The sequence below is a fragment of the Octopus bimaculoides genome, chromosome 2 (assembly GCF_001194135.2).
Source record: "Octopus bimaculoides isolate UCB-OBI-ISO-001 chromosome 2, ASM119413v2, whole genome shotgun sequence".
Lineage (NCBI taxonomy): Eukaryota > Metazoa > Mollusca > Cephalopoda > Octopoda > Octopodidae > Octopus > Octopus bimaculoides.
The window spans coordinates 134,427,088-134,449,337 of record NC_068982.1 but is presented as its reverse complement, the minus strand read 5'-3'; the positions used below and the strand labels follow the sequence as shown (position 1 = coordinate 134,449,337).

The window sequence follows — 22,250 nt, the reverse complement described above, 5'->3', positions numbered from 1 at the left end:
ATATATATATATATATATATATATATATATATATAATATATAAATATATACATAAACATGCATACACTCCTATGCATACACACGCAGTGTGTGTATATACATACACACATACATATATATATGGATACATGTGGATATTTAGACACATGCACACTCATACATGTGTACACACACACACTCTTATGTACGCATGCATAGATATCAGTATAAGCATTAGATGAACAAGGATAAAATAAATAAAAAAATACAATGAATGTCTAGTATGTTCTAACAAATAATAATTAGATGTGGATGCTCACATATCCCCATATATGCTTGTATTCATATACACATGCATGTGTGTAGAGTCTCTGTTACTGGTGAAATTGATACAGTTGAGGTTGGGTTTTTAGAACTGTTAGATGGGCTATCAATATTTTGGTTAGGCTGTGCTGTAACTCATATTAAAACCAAGTCCATTTGCAGTTTTCAAGGAAATCATTTATTTATATATAAACATGCAAGTATGCACACACAAACATACATACACAGATACACATGTCTATGCACCTATAAGTAGACAATGTAGTGATAGTTCTATCTATATTGGCCGTGTGTGAGAGGGTGCTGGTAAAATTAAGGTTGTTGTTTTTGGAGGGCTCATAAAAAACAAGAAAACCATTTGAAAAATATTCATTAGCCACATAATGTAATCGTTCTTATAATTTGTTGCAGAACCATCCAGAGAAATTCCATTACTACTGATATATAAATGTATGCCCCCTTCATTTGAAACCAGTTTGATAAATGCCAATGCACAGAACACTTGGCCCCTGATCTGTAACTTCAGCCATTTCAGGCTTTGGGCCTGTTAGATTATTATTATTATTTATCTTTTAAGGGGTCGATAAAGTAAAGTACCAGTCAAGTACTGGGGTTGATGGTATTGACTTACCTTCTTCTGTCAAAATTGCTGGCCTTGTGCCTAAATCAGAAACCATTATTATTGCCAATCAAACAAGGTTGCAATGGAAGGTCTGTTCTCACTGTGCTCTGTTATTTTGTGTTTATTAACGTGGTTACGTACCTGAAGACTCTACGCAGCTGGCGAGTTCTTGAATATAGCCACAACCCCCTCATCAGCCCACACATTGACACCATTGCTACTGCCCTCTGCCTCACACCCTAGCAGCATCTCTTCTCACTTACTGTTCTCACACAGTTCCATTCACATCCCTCCTCTGGCATCAGCAGCAAGCTAAATATAAAAAAGGCTAACGAGTTGGTAGAATCATTAGAGCAGTGGAAAAATGCTTTGGATTATTCATTCTAGCACTTCACATTCTGAGTTCAAATCCTGCTGGGCATAATCTTTTCCTTTCATCGCTCCGGGGTTGATAAATTAAAGTACTACTCAAGCACTGCAACTGATAGCATTGAACTAATCTCCTTCCCTGCAAAATTGCTGGCTTTGTGTCTAAAACAAAAACTATTATTACTATTATTATTATTATTATTATTGGTGCTAGTAACAGTAGATATCCATGAAGATGTTATAAATACAAAAAAAAAAAAAAATTGAGAATCTTTGCGAGGAAAATGCAAAAGATCTTGTAATAAGACCAAGTTTGCTACACAACCTGTTTAATGAAGTATGCAGAGTTATAATGAGGTCTGCTGGGATTATAAGTAGACTTTTCTGATTTTGGCACAGAGCCAAATTTTCTAAGAGAAGTGTACAAACAATTGAATCAACTTCAGTAAATAAGTATTGGCACTTACTTACTCCGGAAGGAAGAAATGGAAAACTTGAAATCAAAACCTAAAATGATAAAATAAAAACACAGCAACACACTCTGGTTCTTAAATGACTTAAGCCATCTTTAGTTCAATAAGTTGATTGTAAACATTAAAATGTTATGAAAGGATTTCTAAACTATAACCTAGCAATAAAATGTTTTTTATCTTTTTTATTTTCTTTGTTGAGTAGAAGAAAGGGAACAGTAGTGATGGTCTTTGTAGGGTCTCCTCCACTGGTGAAATTGATATAGTTGAGGTTGAGTCTTTATAAGTAGACAATGTAGTGTTAGTTCTATCTATATTGGCTGTGAGAGGGTGCTGGTAAAATTAAGGTTGTTGGCATAGTGGTTAAGAGCACGGGCTACTAACCCCAAGATTCCGAGTTCAATTCCAGGCAGTGACCTGAATAATAATAACAACAACAACATCGAAAAATACGTTAGGAATGAGACCCCAGGTTCGAAATTTCTCCAAAACACCTGATGAAGGCTTGAGGGTATATCAGCCGAAATGTTGTATTAACAACAAATAAGATGAGGATAAATACCCATCAAATGTAAATAATGTATATCAGTATTTTGTTTAGAACCTATTAAGTTTGTTTCAAGTCTACAGATTCATTAAACTGGATTTTATCCTAGTTTCTGTGACTATATAACTGACCAAGAGAACAAGACCCCTGAATGAGTCAGCAGTTCATTACAAGGTTACTTTCCCACTGTTGCTTGTATTCATTTCCAGCAGGCTGGACTGAAGCAATGGGAAATGAAGTTCTTTGTCCAATGACACAATCCACCACCCACTCCAGGAATTGAACCCATGATCTGGTGATCATGAGCTAAACACTTTAATCAACCACATGCCATTATATTCTAAACATACTGTAGAAAAAAAATTGACAAAAATCTTAACATAAAAAAAACAACATCCAATTATGTTATGATAGAGTTCAAATTTGTTTTGCTTTACATTTTCTGACAGTTTTATCTTGTTCAGAAACATGGTAAAATAATACCACAAGAGATTAATCTACATACTCACTGCTCAGAAATCATTGGACTTAACTTCCTTCCATTTAGAAAAATTCACCTTGTTCAGTGATTATTAATTGAAACAAACTATTAATTATGATAAAATGATATTTTTCCTTCTCATTTATATTCAAATAGAAACTATATACTTTAAGGTTACAGTGACTGGATATTAAATTCTTTTTTGGGTGAAATAAGAATTGTTAGCACATCAGACAATGTGTTTAGTAGCCTTTCTGATTGTTCTTTGCTTTCTGAGTTCAAGTTTTGCTGATTCTGGAGAGATGAAAGCCAAAATTAACCTCAGCAGGATTTAACCCTTTCATTACTGTATTTATTTTGAGATGCTCTGTGTTTCTTTCAATTAATTTTAAATATAACAAAGAATTTAGTAAAATAACTTAGTTACCATTAAGCTAGTGTTAGGAACATAAATTGTGACTATGGTTTGGTGAAAGATTTTAATTCAAAACTTATAACAAGACATTTGTACTACAGAGCCAGAGGTGGTTTCAGTCGGGTTGGTATCAAAAGGGTTAAACTCAGAATGCAAAATGACAAATCAAGAATTGCAAGGCATTTATTCTAACGCTCTAAAAAACACTACCAATCCATGGCCCTAACAATAATAACAACAACAACAATAATCCTTTTTATAATAGACAAAAAGCTTAATATGTATTTTGCTGAGGTTAACTTTGTCTTTCATTCTTTTGTGAACAATAAAATAAGTACCAGCCGAGTGCTGGGGGTCAGTGTGGTCAACTAATCCCCTAGTTCCCAAATTTCTGGCTTTGTGCCAAAATTTAAAAGTATTATTATGTAGAGGTGCATGGCTTAGTGGTTAGGGTGTTGTACCCATGATTGTGAGGCTGTGGTCTTGATTACTGGACCAGGCAATGCATTGTGTTCTTAAGCAAAACACTTCATTTCATGTTGTTCCAGTTCAGTCATATGGCAAAAATAAGTAACCCTGCAATGGACAAGTGTCCCATCCAGGAGGTGGTGGGGGTGGAGGGAATATATATGCCACAGAATCCAGGAATCTGACCTTATGTGGCTTGGGAAGGATCTTTTAACCATTTTGTTACCAACCCGGCTGAAACCGGCTCTGAATACAAATGTCTTGTTTTCATAAGTTTTGAATAAAAATCTTCTACCAAACCTTAGTCACAATTTATGTTCCTAACACTAGCTGAATGATAACTAAGTTATTTTACTAAATTCTTTGTTATATTTAAAGTAATTGAAAGAAACACAGAGCTTCTCAAAATAAATACAGTAACAGAAAGGTTAAAGAGTGGACATTAACCCTTTCGTTACCAACCCAGCTGAAACCAGCTCTGGCTCTGTAGTACAAATGTCTTGTTTTCATTCATAAGTTTTGAATTAAAATCTTCCACCAAACCTTAGTCATAATTTATGTTCCTAACACTAGCTGAATGATAACCGAGTTATTTTACTAAATTCTTTGTTGTATTTAAAGTAATTGAAAGAAACACAGAACATCTCAAAATAAATGCAGTAACGAAAGGGTTAAGGCAGCAACTTAGCAGAACTGTTAGGATGCCAGACAAAATACTTAGAAGCATTCTTCAATCTTAATGTTCTCAGTTCAAATCTCGGTGAGGTTGACTCTGCTTTTCATCCCTTTGGGATTGATGAAATAAGTGCTAGTCAAGTGTTGTGGTTGATGTAATCAACTAGCCCCCATCATTAAAATTTCAGGCCTTTTGTTTATAATAGAAAGATTATTATTGTTGTTGTCGATAGGGCCATGGATTGGTAGGTTTTTTTAGTGCATCAGAAAAAAATGCCTTGCAATTTTTGATTTGTCATTTTGCATTCTGAGTTTAAGTTCTTTCCAGAATCAATAAAAGAAAGTATCAATCATGTACAAGAGTTGATAGTATTGACAAATCCTCTCCCCTCAAAATTGTAGGCCTTGTGCCTCAATCAGAAATCATTAATATCATCATCATCATTATTATTGTATTTCACCTGTCGCTAGGTTTTGAGTTCAAATTCAGCCGAGGTTGACTTTACCTTTCATCCTTTCAGGGTCGATGAATTAAGTACCAGTCACGTTGTGGGGTCAATCTAATTGACTGGCCCCTCCCCCCAAATTTCAGGCCTTGTGCCTATAGTAAAAAGGATTATTACTATTAAGGCAGCAAGCTGCCAGAATTGTTAGTGTGCTGGGCGAAATGCTTAGCAGTATTTTCCCTGTCACTACATTCTGAGTTCAAATTCTGCTGAGGTCAGCTTTGCCTTCCATCCTTTCAGGGTTGATAGAATAAATACCAGTTGAACTCTGGAGTCGATATAATCGACTTAATCCCCCAAATCTGAGGCCTTGTGCTTCCAGTAGAAAGGATGGTAGTGAAATGTGGACAACTGGCAGAATCGTTAGCACGCTTGGCAAAATGCTTAGTGGCATTTCGTTCACTTTTATATTCTGAGTTCAAATGCTGCTGGGGGCAACTTTGCCTTTTATCCTTTCGGGTTCAATAAAATAAGTACCAGTTAATCACTGAGGTTGATGTAACTGACTTATCTTCTATCCTGGAATTGCTGGCATTGTGCCAAAATTTGAAACCATTATTATTATTATGGTGGTGAATGGCAGAATCATTCAAGCATCAGAAAAAAAAAATGCAGTTTTTGTCTCAGCTCTTTTACATTCTCAATTCAAATCCTGCTCAGCCCAATTTTACCTTTGATCCTTCCAACTCTGCCTTTGATAAAATAAAAGCACCAGTCAAGTACCCACCCCTCAAAACTTCTGGCTTTGTGCCTAACTTAGAAAACTATTAATATTATTATTATTATTATTGCAATGGAAACTGTACCGAAAATAATATTACTGAGAGAAAAGTGGCAGTTAAGAAGAAATAGAAGAAAGTTGGACATTTGCCTGATTGCTGGCAGAGTTATCTTAACACACAAAGCACATGTTTTTTGGTATTCATAACTTTGTCAGACACATTTGACCTATCTAACATCAAAGCCTAAACAGCTTAGCTTCATCAAAATTATACTACACAGCCAATTTGTTGTTTTTTTTTTTTATTATTTCAATTCTTTTTTACTCCCTTCCTTTTTTCTTCCCGAAAACTAAGGCAAATTGGACATTTATTCCAATGAAGGAATTATTCAGGTCAATATAGAAAATGTGGATTTAATTAACATACCATTTGGTATTTATCATCATAAACACCATCCTAATCATCACCACCACCATTATCATCATCAGTATTACCATTAATTCTTATACCACTGCCACTACCATCACCACCACCACCACCACCACGCTTCTACAGTAAATTTCCTTTAATGCTAGACACAGCAGTATCATAGCTTTTCTTAATCACACAGCCACACACGAGCATGGCTGTGTGGGTATGAAGTTTGCATCCTAACCATGTGGCTGCAGGTTCAGTCCTACTACTTTGTTGGGCAACTGTCTTCTGTAGCCTTGCATCAGCCAAAACCTTGTGAGTGGAGTTGGCAGATGGAAACTGAAAGAAGCCCATCTTCATTTTTATCCTTCTTGAGTTGATAAATAACATAAAACCTGAGGCAGTGGACTGGCTAGAAATGCTTAGAGTGGGAGAAGTATTTGTTCAGTTTCTTTGCAATCTCGATTCAAATCCTACCAGGGCCTACTTAGGATGTAAACTCAGTCTGTTACCTGGTTTAATACCACCATCACTATCATCACCACCTGACCCTTAAAAGGATTTATATAAACAGAATTAAAACATCAAAAATATATTCCAGTATAATGATTTTCCTCTCAAACATTTTTTTTTTCTCAGAAGGTTACACTGGTTTCCTGCCTCTGCTTTACAGCATTTAGTTTAGTCCTACCCTAATATCCAGGGCTTCATAACTATTGAAGAAGGAACCCCTCTCTGGACTCATTCAACCATTGTCTCTGGTCATGTAGGCCCTAGGTAGCAAGTGAGATCTTGTCTTTGGTTGGCCTTTTGATCTTGTCCATTGTCTTGGTGTCCATTCTGTCACCTTGTCCATTGTCTTGGTGTCCATTCTGTCACCCTAATTGTCCATTTGTTGTCCTTCAGTCATGCTATGTGGCCAATCCATCAATACATGTTCTTCTTGATGGTTCTTATGATGTTGACTCATTAGTTCAACCTCATGGGGAATGTTAACTAAAAAGTGCTAAACTAAAAATAAAGTTTTAACCTTTCAACTTTGGTTTATTACCTTTAGTTAATCCACCCCAAAACCCACCCATCAGATCAACTGTACTTTTTAATACCCCGAATATCAGAAATCAATAAATAAGCACAAGGATGTGTACAAGAGTCAGTTTAATTAACTGTAAACCTACTCTAGATATTTGTACTTAAGTAAATACATCATTGTTTTGGTTGCAAAAGCAACAGATTAGCTAATAGGATGGAGTGAAAGACTAAATACTTTTCAGTAATTAAATTCCTCTAGAATTCCAATCATGCAGAGAACAAATTCATTTTTTAGCACACACCCCAAAACAGCAACAGAGATTGAAAAAACAAGTGCTAGAGTACATCTACATCCCTCTCACCTCTTCTAAATATCTGGCTTTGCACCTATCTATGAAATAATTTTTTTGTTTGTACTATCATTTACGAAAAGCACGTGGTTTAGTGGTGAAGGTATTTCACTCACAATCATCAAAACATAGTTTCAATTCCTGGGCTGGGTAGTGTGTTGTATTCTTGAGCAAACACTTCATTTCACATTGCTTCAGTTCACTCAACCGTAACTAAATAACCCTGCAATGAACTGGCGTCCCATTCAGGAGCAATATCATGATCTCAGTCATTTATTTGCCATGGAAACCAAGTAACTAGCCTGATGAACCCTTGGGCTCAAGACAGAACTATACATAAACTAATTGTTACTAATCCAGTATCAGTCTAACTATTGTACAGTACATTAACTCCTAATATCTTGTTGAAAATTTTCCAAGTCAAAAACATAGTCCAATAACAATTCTATTAAAGAACAGAAATGACTGATAGAAGGGATTAAAGTTTACTTCCTTAAGACAAAGAGTTCCTTACTTGCTTCAAAATGAATGTAAGCAAAGTTACTATGATTCTTGTGTATATTGTGCATTTCAGGACTGGTTGATGGATGCAGTACTAAGTGGTACTGTATCAACCAGAAAGTTTAGAGCTAATGGTGATATATATAGAAAACCAAATATAGGCACAGGCATAACTGTGTGGCCTCAGGTTCAGTCCCACTGTGTGGCACCTTGGGCAGCTGTCTTCTGCTATATCTCCAAGAGGACCAGTGACTTGTGAGTGGATTTGGTAGACAGAAATTGAAGGGAACCCATTTTATATATGTGCATGTATGATGGGCTCCCTCTAGTTGCTCTCCTGTACAAACACATACACACATACATATGTTCCCTTGTCTCAACATGATTGTAAATGAGCATCCCCATCATGCAAGAGGTGTTGCTCATTTCTAGTCTTTCATAAAAAAAAGAAATGTCTAGCAATGGGGAAATATTACTTTGCTCAGAAATAAGTGAAGGTTGATAACGAGGGCTTCCAGCCACAGAAAACCTGACTCAACAAATCTGTCTGACCCATGCAAGTATGGAAAAGTGGACATTAAGTGATGAAATATATAAAAACATTAAAAAAGATACTGAGCTGGATCTGTTTGATGAAAACCCTTCAAGATGGTGCCTCATTATGGCACCAATCTAATGTTTGAAACATAAAAAAATACCACAAATCCATGGATTTGTAGATGAATGCATCAACTCATCAACAGATTTACATTTATTTCATTGTTCCAAGAGAAATGAATGTTTAAAAAAAATCAGTGTAGCAGGATATGAACTCTTTAACATAAGTTTAAGAGGCTGGAACTAAATTACTACACAGTATTTAGTTTGCTGCTGTTTCTCCCATTTCACCAGTTTTATAAATATATAGAACATTATCCTACAATATAAAAACTAATTCACTATTGCACCCATCACTGGCATACTTTAAACACATTAATGTGTGGGTGCACCACCACTAACATCCCAGGAATGCTACTATATAGTCACTAATTGCATAGCTAAGACAACTAACTTTTTTTTTTTTCACATATTACGATTTCTACTTACCAAACATAGTTATCATTCTACTACTATCAAAGCCAGCTATCAAACTAGCATCTTTACCATTCCTCTATTCTTCTTTGCAATTTTTACAGCTTGATACTCAGGACTAGGTTGGTTCATAACTGACTTGCAAATACTTTGATAATATTCAGAGTATTATGACTATTTACTTTGTGTTCAAATCCTGTCGGAGTTGAGTTTTCTTTTATTCCTTCCAGGGATTGTTAAAATAAATATCAATAAAATACTACTACTACTATCAAAGTAACATCTTCACAGTTATTATTGTTATATATTTAAGACTAGGTTGATTCATAACTTACTTGCAAATGTTTATGACTTTACAGTCTGTGTTCAAATCCTGTTGGCACTGATTTTACTTTCATTTTTCCAAGGGGTTGATAAAATAAAGTACTGAGATTGATATAATTGACCATACCAGTCCTGCCAAACTAGGTTTGAAATCCTAATGTTTTTGTAGTCTTGGGTAATATATCAAAAGGGGGAAAATGCCTGGAAAGAATTAGCAGAAATTATTGTTAATAATGTTGCATACATGAATTAATCCAAAGATTCAGTCTTCAATAATTTCACAATGCCTAAAAAATAGGCAAACAAACAAAGAATAATACTTCCGACATCTCTCAGATTTGATCCTGAAGGGAACGTCTGTTTTGAAGTCATCATTTGTCTTGGACATCATTTATGCTGTTGAGTGACAATTTTAAACATGCTCCTCTTACATGCCATTATTTTACAATCAAGAAGTTGGAATAATGGAGTGTTGGGCTAAATTTCTTTCAATATTTAGTTTTACATATTTCATCACCATTTTAATACCTACTTTTCCAGGCTTTCATGAGTCAGATGAGAACACACTGGGACAGAGATTTCTATGGTTGAATGCTCTTCCTGACACCAACAGTCACCTATTCCAAGCAAGGTAATAATTCATCAATCTATTGAACAACAAACAGCCCTGATATTGTTACATGGAAAACTAAAAACAAACGAGTCTTGTTACATGGTGGACTGCATATAAATGACACTACATATAGTGAAGTCATTCTTTACAATCAGCAAACACATGAAAACAAGGGTTGTATATCAAATATTTTATTCAACTGAGTGCTTGTTCACATCAGCATGTCTTATTCACTGTTTCCCATATTGGAGACAACAAATTGCATTGAAAAGGCCCAAAAGAGGCCGAAATGCATCTGATGTTTTTGTTGGGCCCCCACTGAGGTGATTTTTTTTTACCTCTCCCTACAATATTTGTTTTTAAAACAGCACATTCATAAGAGACATTATCTCAGGTCAAACGCTATGACAGTTTAAGTATAGTACTGTACATATGCTAAGTATGATACTGATGGATGCCTAAACAAGGTAGATTTTTACACTAAAAAAATCATTTACCTCTCTGAATAGGAAGTTAATAGTCTGAAAAATTATCATATTGACAACACCATCATCATCTGTTTCCCATACTGACATAAGTGAAAAGGTTCAACTGGATTCAATGGATGGGAAGACTTGCATTATTATCGTCCTCTCACAAATTTGTTTTATTCATCATGGTCTGCCCTCTTTCACTTTGCAAGGCAATCGCAAAATTGCAGTGCTACAAAGAAAACATCCATTGCAATGATTGGCAAATTCATTCAAGCAGTGACAATACAGAGCTTGAGAGGGCTCTTCCATCTTGCTGACAGCAAGTAAACCCCTACAGTGTTGGGTGATGACAAAAATGAACTCTGTACATATTGTAACATGGTTGGTATTAGAAAGGGCATTCAACAATAGAAACCTTGTCAAAAAAGGAGACATTGGAGCTACCTGAATATTATTTTATAACATTCTCCAGATGCCATATATTTACGGCAGTAATTCTCAAATGGTAGGCCACAGAACATAGCTGCACTGGATTTTAAAAAAATTAAGTTTTAGAAAATCTATACTAATAGTTGAGCATCTTGAAAAACATTATTCACTATTTTACTACACACAAATACTAATAAGATTAGGTGTGCAATAGTTTCCTATATTTTTCCTTCTAGATTTGTGACTTTAAAACATTTTAAAAACCTTTTCATGCAAAGTGTGCCAGTAATATCAGAAAGTCAAGAGTATTAGGAATAACTGATTTGCATGATCAAATGAATTTATAATTTTTTTAAAAGTAGTTTTATTTCAACCTTGAAATGTTCCATTACATTTAAAATGCATTTCAAGATAAACATATGACAACAAATCACACACAGACACACAAACATGTATTGAGAGCTGTAGAACAAGAGGTAAGCTGCTGGTAGGTAATGAGACAGTGACGTGCTTTCAATCACTGCTTGAAGTTTAGTTTTTCTCATGCTGTTAACATTTAAAAACAACATGAATGTAATGTTATCCCATTGCTGCTGCTACTACCACCACCGCCACCACCAACCTCTTGCTTAAAATGAAGCTTCTTTGTCGTTTCAGAAAGAAATTAATATTTTATATATCCAAAGTTGTAGCTTGGTTACAACTGCTAGATTTGACAGTTGATATCATTTTATTAGCAATACACTGTTAGTTCATGGTAGACGTTCATAAATTTGGCAGCTATTGAAGTGTTTCTTGGCTTGTAGTGCTGAATTCAAGACAAAACAAAGTCTAGAGAAGACATTTAAAAAAAGACTACAGAACACCACTGAAATATTCAACCTCGTGTCAGCATTGCTTTCTCATGCAATTATTACAATAATGAATGAATGATTGTTGATTCAGGCTGTGTGGTAAGTAGCTTGCTTATGAACCACATGGTTCCAGGTTCAGTCTCACTGCGTGGCACCTTGGGCAAGTGTCTTCTACTATAGCCTCGGGCCAACCAAAGCCTTGTGAGTGGATTTGGTAGACGGAACCTGAAAGAAGCCCATCATATATATGTATGTATATATATATGTATGTGTGTATATGTTTGTGTTTGTCCCCACCCAACATCGCTTAACAACCGATGGTGGAGTATTTACGTCCCTGTAACTTAGCGGATCAGCAAAAGAGACCGATAGAATAAGTACTAGGCTTCCAAAGAATAAGTCCTGGGGTCGATTTGCTTGACTAAAGGCAGTGCTCCAGCATGGCCACAGTCAAATGACTGAAACAAGTAAAAGAGTATTGCAAAAACAGTAGCATCTTTAATTTTTTATAAAATTAAAAAAATGTTTGTTGAAATAAACCCATTTCAAGGAGGTATGAAGCAGGCTGCAAAATAAAAGTCTGCGGGCCACATGCAGCCCACGGGCCTCAGGTTGGCCAGTCCTGGGTTTAACCATTTTAATATCAATCTGAGATTGCTCCCAGTTTTCTGACACAAATTTCCTCTTTTAAAGTGATCTAAATGAAAATCTATCAAAGTTTCATGCTAAATTGTTCCAAACACCAACTCAATAATGACAAAGCTATTCTACTAAACCCTTCATTATTTCCTAAATAAACTGAAATAAAAGTAGGATACATTCACAGTAGTATGATAACAAAAGGGTTAAGTCTTTATTCTGATTTCAAGTTGTGTGTGATAGTGGGTTGGCAGCAATGCATCCTAAACTTATGGTGAAGCATCACTGTTAGTCAGCAAGTCATCTAACCACTGCAAAATATTCCCCAACAGCAGCAATACTATCTCCCCCACAATTTCAGTTCTTCAAATCCTTGTTAAGCTGAAATAAATGCGAAGCAAATGTTAATGTACTTGCTAGATACAGTTGTTTGACTCAGACATCTAAATAACTGAGGTGGTAGGAGGAGAGAGAGAGAGAGGAGGAGGAGCAGTAAGCTTGTTTCTTCTCAGTACTGATAAAATATTGTTATTAAAACATGATTAGTCTTGAAATCAATTTAAAGGTGTTTCAAGCTAACGAAAGAACCAGATGCATGTAATGTTTATTTCTATAAATAGAAGCCTCCTGCATTCCCTGTGTTACAGTACAACAGTTTGCAACCCTGTCATTCCAACACTACACTACAAATTAACTTCACTTGATATATCTTACATGGATTTAGCAAGGAAAAGAAAACAATATTAATCAATTGCTGTATATTGGGTATGAACATCATCATCATCGTTTAACGTCCACCTTCCATGCTAGCATGGGTTGGACGATTTGACTGAGGACTGGTGGACCAGAAGGCCACACCAGGCTCCAATCTGATTTGGCAGTGTTTCTACAGCTGGATGCCCTTCCTAATGCCAACCACTCCGAGAGTGTAGTGGGTGCTTTTATGTGCCACCGGCACGAGGGTCAGTCAAGCGGTACTGGCAACAGCCACACTCAAAATGGTGTATTTTACATGCTACCTGTATAGGAGTCAGTCGAGCGGCACTGGCAACGACCTCACTTGAATGTTTTTTCATGTGCCACCAGCACAAGTGCCAGTAAGGCGACGCTGGTAACGATCACGCTCAAATGGTGCTATTTACGTGCCACTGGCACTGAACATATTTAAGAATATTTCTAAAGATCTGATAGCCTCATAAGGGGTCAGTACTTAGTTATGGTTTTACAGAATTAAATTGAATAAAGACATCACTTTGGTGTAATGGTTAGCACAATTATTACGGTTTACAGCAGATGTAGCAATCGAATCTTGCAGGTGATATTACAACTTATAACAGTAGTACCCCAGCATGGCCAAATAAAAGCAAAGATAAAATCTTTTCCCTTGATAGAATGCTAATCTATGGTAGGTAATGTTATTTGCAGATCTATTCCTAACAGACAGGTGAACTGAGATATATAAAATTAGAAGTTTTCCCCAAATACTTAAAAGATAATCTGCAGCAGATTTGAACTCAAGATTCATGATCAAGAAATATTTATTATACACAAAAGGTGCAGGCATGGTTATGTGCTAAGAAGTTTGCTTGTCAACCACAAGCTTATCTCTTTGTTTATGACATCTACAGAAAAAAGTGACAGTAGATAAAAGACATTTTTCAATATTGTATTCTTTATGAATTTCAAATTGAGAATTCTTTGCAATTGTTACAAGTTCATTTATGTAAACTATTTGGGAAAATTGTTTTGACAACCAACATACATCAAAGACAATTTTCAAATTTTAAATATGGTGACATGAAATTTGGCAGAAGCAATCATATTTTAAATATTACTATTAATGACAATTCACTGACAGCTTTGAAACAACATTTACAATCAAATACTAATACTACAGAGCAGTGTTTCTGTAAAGAAGAACCTATGAGGACTGACAAGAAAGGAAGACAAATTAACATGTTTACTGATTTTGTCACCATATTTCTACTGAAATACACCATCTCGGTTTCAATTAAGTTCAAAATGAAGAATTTAGTGAAGTAACTCATTATCAATGTAGCAAGTTCAAAGAATTGTGAGCTTGCTTGACAAAATGATTTGCATAATTTCTTCCAGTTTTGTTTTAAGCTCAAACTTTTCTGAGGTCATAAGTATCAGTTGAGCACTGGAATCAATGATCTTCCACCCCTAAAATTGCTGTCCTTATGCTAAAAGTTGAAACTTGTTAGCTATTGTTTGGAACATAAATTAGCACAAATGTTTGATGGAAATTTTAAAACTTGGATCACTTTAGAATGGAGATGTTTGTATCATAGAACCAGGGATAGTTTCAGGTGGGTTGGAAACAAATGAGTTAATGAAATAAAGAGGATTTTAAACTTTGAACTTGTCCAACACTATGGTAGAGAAGAAAGAATTATATGGATGCAAGCTGTATTTTATCTTGTTATAATAATAAAGAAGTGAGTGAGGAACTAAAAATTCACTAATATTGGCAGGGATGTGTTCATTAGTTTAAGAATTACTGTCCCTGAGGACAAAAGGATGGAACCACAGCTGACTGAGTTTATACACAGCTGAGTTAACATTGTCTGGGAGGGAAATTCTTCTGCTATATTGAGTAGATAAAGTGGCAGTGTAGATCTCTCTTACTCCTGTCTCTCTCTAACCTATCTACAGATGTTCATGAAATCAGTGGTTTTATTTCTTGCCAATTTTTGTACATTAAAGCATTTAATCACCATGGAAAGGTGAAGCAAGTACTCTCAGCTTTGTAAATTGAGAAAGATAATTCTTGTTCAAAATCAGAACTCAACACTTACAGACCCAGAGTTTAAGCAGCCGAACTAATTAACTATTATATGTTGAGAAGTAGAAAAGAAATTATCTTGAGAGAAAGAAAGAGGGAGATATGGTGTGAGAGAGAAAGAGAGAGAGATGGTGAGAGAGAGAGAGCAGGAGAATGTGTGCACAGGATAAAGATGAGTGTGTGTGTGTGTGTGTGTATGTAGGTGGGTGGAGTGGGGGTGGGGGGCTATGTGAGAAGCAATGATTATAGGAGTCATTAAAACAAATGAAATGAAATGAAATAAAACATGAAGCCCTAAAATTGGACTGAACATGCTAACAGTTAAATTATATCTTAATTCCAGCTGGAAAAAAAAAAAAAGAGAAAAATGAAGAATTATAACCAGCTCTTTCTCTCTCTCCCCCATAAAAACATCAGTTTTAATCAGGACTCAAGAATCTGCAAAATAAAAAGACTTCAAAGTCAGTCTGTAAACTGTGGCTTCTAAGAAATTGATACAAAGAATCCTTATAAAATATCCTAGTGTCAATAAAAAACAAGTACTTCAACTTAGATTTTTGATAAAAGCCACTTAGAAAAGCTAGAACAATTTGATTGGGAAAACAAACTACTTTGTTTAGTAACTTCTAGCTTTTGAAAAAAAAAACAATAGTGATTAAAAGCTTATAAAAAAAAATGCTGTTACATTACTAAAATAATAATTCTTTTTAATGTTTGGTCCAAAACCAGCAATTTTGAGGGGTGGCATAAGTCAATTACATTGATCCCCCAAGATTCAACTGGTATTTATTTTATTGATCCTGAAAGGATGAAAGTCAACCCCAAGGGGATTTAAACTCAAAATGTAAAGAACTGGGAGAAATGCTGTTGAGCATTTTTTCTGATGTGTTATTGATTCTGCCAACTTACCATCTTAATGATGATAATAATAATAATGACAGGCATCTTCGACTAGCGGGTCATGGTACTCCAGACTGATGACGAACAAAGACTCAGAAACATGTCTCTGGATGCAGGCTTAGCTGGGTGGAGGTGCTTGTCTCCCCCTTGTAAACATAAGGACACAGGAAATGTGTCAAGGCCGACAGGAAGCAGTGCAGCTTCCTAGGTTTAACCAGCAGTAGTATTATTCCCTTCAGGGGACTGTCACATTAAGTTGACAGCATACAACTACTTCATCGTATTACTACTGCTTAAATCTCTCTGAGAGATTTAGAAATGTATTATTTCTAAATAATGATAATGATTTCTTTTATTAGCCAATAATAGTAACACATAAAACAAGGTGGTGAGCTGGCAGAAGTTAGCATGCTGGGCAAAATGCTTAGCAGAATTCCATCTATCTTTATGTTCTGAATTCAAATTTTGCCAAGGTCAACTTCGGCTCTCATCTTTTCAGGGTTTGAACTCTGGGATTGATGTAATCCACTTACCCCATCTCCAAAACTTGCTGGCCTTGTTACCAAAATTTGAAACCAATAATATTAAAACAAAAAACTTCATATCTTTTCTCATGTTTCAACAGATATCAATAGAATATTTTATTTGCTTAAACTTCCTTCAGGCTACATAATACCACCAAGAAAAAAATTAAAATTAATAATAATAATGAAAATAATAATAATAATAATAATAAAGCAGTGTAGAAGTGATATATAAATATATATTTCTCCTAATGAAAAATATAGAACATATAAATAAATACGGACAAAAATTAAAGTTTTTTTGTAATAATTGAAGATTGAATTTTCTTTGCCCTGTATTTTTTCTTTTCTTTTTGTCTTTTAAGAGAAAAAACTCAGCTTCTACAAAATTTTGACAAATTGTTCGTATATGTCTGTAGACATAAATAATAAAGTAGTTTCAGTATTGAATTTTTTATAGAAATAACTGAATCAACTACACATGTTCATTCCGTACCTTTGTGCAGAGTTCTGGCAAAGTAATGTCAATATATATATATTTTTAAAAATTCAATTCATTGAACAAATAATTGAATAAAATAAAGAAAGAAAGAAATAGTATTTGAAAAATTTCGAAAGGAAGAAAGTCATTTTCAGGGATAAATGTCGAAAAATTTTTTTTGTTTTTTTTAAGTAAAGAAAAAAAAAAAACATTTAAGGCATCTTAAAGGTGAATATTTCAAATTTTTATCTGATGAAAGCTAACAGTTACCCCTGAACTGACTTTTCCTGTTGTTCAATAAATATTGGATCATCTGTCCATCAATGAAATTTTAGGGAAAACAGTCTATATTTCCCTATAGCAAATAAACATTTTTTCTTTTTCTTGATTTAATCATTTGGGACTAATATGCCCCTCCAAGAAAACATCTGTTCATGTAACCATGCTTGAAAAAAATATTTTAAAAAATAAAGGAAAAATAAGGAATTCCAGAGGAACAGAGTGCTGGGTTCGACAAACCTTAGGTCAGATGGCTGCCTGCACTGTCTGCTAGTTGATCAGAAGTGTTATCCACACCATTGCTGTTGTTAGCTTTGTCTAAGCTGGCAAAGAATGTCTGTGTACTTGCCTCTGTGGTTGATGCTGAACGCTCCCGTCGGGATCGAGGATGTGACTCACGGGCAAGTGGAGATATATTCTGCTGTGGCTTTTTCAAGCAAGGTTTGAGGGGAGTCGTAGCAGTATTATTGTTGTTGTTGTTATTGTTGTTGTTATTTCCTTGAGTCTGAGAATTTTTAGGGACCAAGCCATCCATAGATCGAGAAAATGCTTGGAACTGTCCGCGGAGGTTGTCCTTATTTTGTGTTTCGGGAGGTTCGATGTTCTCTTCATCGACCTCTTTAATTTCATCAAAAGTAATGGGCTGAGTTTTATAGCGAGCACCAGCGCGACACTTTGGCTTCTTCGTGCGCCGATGTGCTGCTGGGTACTCTGGGTTCAAGTGAAGCTTGGAAATACGCTCAGGAAAGTGGGTTTCGAAATGAAAAAGGGGATCAATAACTCTTGGTAATGCCGACATGATTGTTTCTGTAGATCTTGGAGGTAAAATTCAAAAAATAAAATATCCAATAAGTTCAATCTGGAAGAGTCTTGTGAAGCACTTTCTGCTGAAAAAAAAAAAAGAAAAAAGAAAAAATATGAATAAATTTTCTCTTCATTTTAATGAAAACAATTTAAGACAATGAAAACTATGGATAAAAGTGATAATCTTAGGATAAATTGGTCTCCTTTATCTTTTACTTGCTTTAATCACTGGACTGCAGCCAATCTGGGGTAGTGCCTTGAAGGGTTTTAGTTAAACAAAAAAGGACCCAAGTAGTTATCTTTTTAAGTCTGGTACTTGTTCTGTCAGTTTCTTTTGCCAAACTACGAAGTTATGGGTTGTAAACAAACCAACATCAAGTTGTCAAGTGGCAGGGTGGGACAGACAGACAGACACACACTTCCACATGGTTTCTGTCAACCAAATTCACTCACAAGTCATTGGTCAGCCTGGGGCTATAGTAGAAGACACTTTCTCAAGATGTCATACAATGGGACTAAACCCAAAACCACAGTGAAAAATCTAAGAACATAATTCTAGTATCTAATTTTATTAGTTTCACACAGCAAGCTTGCTGTTGGATATGGTATGTCTATCCAGGTTTAAAGTAGCCTATTTATTATTTTATCATTTAGGCTGTTCTCAGACAAGTTCTCCATTGTTGCTTTCAACCATGTTAGTTATCCACCGAAAGGAGAAAACTAAATCCCTCAACATTTCTGCTTTTTTTCCTTTTTATATGTCAAGTCTGGAGGCTGGAGTAATGCTCATGGCCTTTGGAGGACTTTCAAGACCAGTGAGTTTGATACTGCTAATGTCCTGTTTAAACTTGCAGGAAAGGTATGAGCAGGGAGGAGATTCCAGAGGGTAATGTTCATGAGAAGGACTGGATGTGTTGGTTAGTGTGTGATCTGCAAGAACATATGAAGAGAGCTTAGTGCATTGGGAGTGACTTGAGTAAACAAGGTACAAGCTCAGCCAGTGCCAAGGAACAAAAGCTATCAGAGTAACAGTAGAAAAAGCAGAGAGAGGAGACAGCACAGCTGTGGGCCACAGGCTGGAGTGCGTCTGCAAGTGATACAAGTATGGTGCTTTGTCCTTCATCCTCTCACTACTCTGTAAGTTATGATACTTGAGAACAACACCGATTTATCATAGATTGATAAGGGCTTATAGTTGTCTGAATCAACCCTTGTATATTACTGATATCTATTATATCAGCCCATACATAGATGAAAAGAATTACTGACTTAAAAATGTACAACTTGTTCTGGGTTGTATCACTGGTTCTGGGTTGTATTCATAGCCAAAGAAATCACCTCTAACTAGCTGAGATCACCTAACAGTAAAGCAGTACCATAGAGGATAGCAATATTGCACAATTTATAAGTATTTCATTAATCTGCAGCGATATGTTCATGTCTACCCATGAGAACAACCATGGGTAGAAGTGAACTTATATGTATCCCTAAAACACAGGTTATGGGATTTATCACCATTTTACAAGTGAAACAGAAGTTACACCACTCATATAAATGCCAGGGGCTCCAATATACAAAACCTTAAAATTTTAAAGAAACAGTTTAATATTGTATTTAACATTTTCCCATAACAGTTTGTTGTATGACATTTCCTGTTAGTTTTCTTCCAAAATCATAAATTCAATTTTGCTTCAATTGTTTTAAATCTCTTAGAAATTAATTCTGAAAATCTCTCAACATTTTAGGGAATTATCTTTAGTATGTCACTGACAAAAACAAAAAAAGGAAAAACATTGACTGAGTCTGACCAATTGGAAACCTTCTATACAGTCATTTAAACTGTCCAATTGAGCAAGCTTAGCAAAACGTTGTTTTCAAAAAATTGCCCAAGTGCTGTAAAGTGATTAGTAAATAAGCAGAGGGGCTGAGAAAACCCTTTAGTATACCCAAAGGCATGATTGCTTCTAGTACTGGTGCCATGATAAGATGTAGCTAGTTCACTCTGAAAAGAAGTTAGTTTTAGGAAGGATATGTAACCATAGAAACCATTCCAAAAATGAAGTGTTTTGAGCAAGATGTAGTTCTTCATTCCATTTACAAGGGCAGCAACACCAAATGAAAATGCATTCTGATCTTCATGACTCATCCAGCTCATTCCATAGTGAAATCAGAGGTAACAATAATGATATCACATTTTTCTTTGTCTGAATGGGATGTTTTATGTTAAGCTGAGATCCCCATTGACAAGCCCCCGATATTAAATAAAGGGTTAAACATGGTATGCAAATAAGTAGCACCAGTTCTCTGAAGCTACTGGATTTGTTGAACAGATTGGCTGCTTGTTTCTTTAGGATTGGTCAAATTTGATGTAGTAGAAACTTCTGTTGAGAACCCAATATGACGCATAGATATAGCTGTGGTTAAGAAGTTTGCTTCATAACTACATGGATTAAGGTTTACTTCCACAGTGCAGTACTTGGACAGGTGTCTTCTGTTATGACCTTCATCTGACCAATACCTTAAAATGCTTTGATATTGAAGCAATCCTGCTTTAATGGATTACAGGAAACATTACCTTATTTGGAACAGATGAAGGTTGGTGATAGGAAGAGCATCCAACCATAGGAAATCTGCTGCAATAAGTTGTGTCTGAACTATGCTAGCATTGTATATTATACACTAAAACAATGATGATTTAAGTTACTTCAAGTAGAGATAACTGGGCTACACTACACTAAATAACAACAACACTAAGTTAAATCTTTTTTCTAAGTCACAGAACTGGTATCTACTTATTTTCACGGTATTAAACAGACAAGAATCCAGTCTCCTTGTTAGATAAAATATTTAAGCTATGGCAGATTAATTTCTTTGCCAAACTGATATTATACTTCCAAATTAATATATTTGGGATTAAATGGATTAATACATGTTAGTTCAAGAATGAAATGCTAAATATAAATAGAAAGGCCAAACTTCTGAAAGTTTTATCTGTAAAAGATCTTATTTTAGTAAACAATATAAAGTCTATAATTAAATTAACAGTTTATACTTCTTAATATAAATCTCGAGTCTTCCAAAACATATCTAAGAAGCATCGCTGTTTCGTTAAGATGCTTGCTTTGCAACTACTAGGCTTAAAATTCAATTCCATGACACAGCTCCTTACAGAAGTTACCCATAACCTCAGGGTGACTAATATGTGGGAGAAATTTGGTAGATAAGGTGTGTAGAAGCCTTTCAGACACACACACACACAAATATACATTTATTTATTTATTGCCCACAGGAGGCTAAACATAGAGGGGACAAACAAGGACAGATAAAGGGATTAAGTTGATCACATTGACCCAGTGCGTAGCTGGTAGTTATTTAATCGACTCCGAAAGGATGAAATGCAAAGTCGACCTAGGTGGAATTTGAACTCAGAATGTAATGGCACACAAAATACCGCTAAGCATTTCACTCAGCATGCTAACGATTCTGCCAGCTTGCCTCCCTACACACACACACACACACACACACACACACACACATATATATATAGCCTTCTCAGCCATGTCACCCTGAGTGCATGAATGCATCAAAGAGTAAGGAGAACCACCTAATTTTATCAAAACAATATCACAGAAGTTGATGCCACAATAAATGCACCCACTACACCCTGTAAACTGGTTGGCAATAGAACAGGTACCAAAGACATACAAGTGAGATATGGTCTCCCAACCTATCCCACACCAAAGTAGAAAAGAGATCATCATCATCATCATTTAACGTCCGCTTTCCATGCTAGCATGGGTTGGACGATTTGACTGAGGACTGGCGAACTAGATGGCAGAGTTTCTACAGCTGGATGCCCTTCCTAACGCCAACCACTCCGAGAGTGTAGTGGGTGCTTTTATGTGTCACCAGCACAAGAGCCAGTCAGGTGGTACTGGCAACAGCCATGCTCAAAATGGTGGGGTCTTTTTATGTGCCACCTGCTCAGGAGTCAGTCCAGCGGCACTGGCAATGACCTCGCTCGAATGTTTTTTTCACGTGCCACTGGCATGGAAGCCAGACAGCTGCTCTGGCAGTGATCATGGTCGGACGGTGCTCTTAGCACTCCACTGGCACAGATGCCAGTCATCAAATTTAGTTCAACTACGATTTCAATTTCACTTGCCCCAACACAT

The 22,250-nt window shown here is 35.7% G+C and overlaps 1 protein-coding gene and 1 long non-coding RNA gene across 5 annotated transcripts in view; one reads left to right on the top strand and one right to left on the bottom strand.

Moving 5' to 3' along the window:
- The window catches only part of LOC106873487 (uncharacterized), an 80,392-nt gene that overhangs the window by 48,791 nt on the left and 9,351 nt on the right, over positions 1-22,250 (top strand). Inside the window, exon 3 of one of the 2 annotated variants that reach the window (XR_001409886.2) lies at positions 9,811-11,046. The exons of the other annotated variant lie outside the window; for it this stretch is intronic. This is a non-coding gene — a long non-coding RNA (uncharacterized LOC106873487). Of the gene's footprint in view, positions 1-9,810; positions 11,047-22,250 lie in introns of those variants that run through there. 2 annotated transcript variants of the gene reach the window in all.
- The window catches only part of LOC106873486 (putative uncharacterized protein DDB_G0284695), a 122,612-nt gene continuing 116,953 nt past the window's right edge, over positions 16,592-22,250 (bottom strand). For 2 of the 3 annotated variants that reach the window (XM_052965621.1, XM_052965619.1), the window contains one exon: positions 16,592-18,158. In XM_052965621.1, coding sequence (XP_052821581.1) covers positions 17,513-18,070 — 558 coding nt within the window. In that variant the 5' untranslated portion in view covers positions 18,071-18,158 and the 3' untranslated portion in view covers positions 16,592-17,512. The remainder of the gene's footprint in view (positions 18,159-22,250) is intronic. The other variant, XM_052965620.1, reaches the window with a different exon arrangement.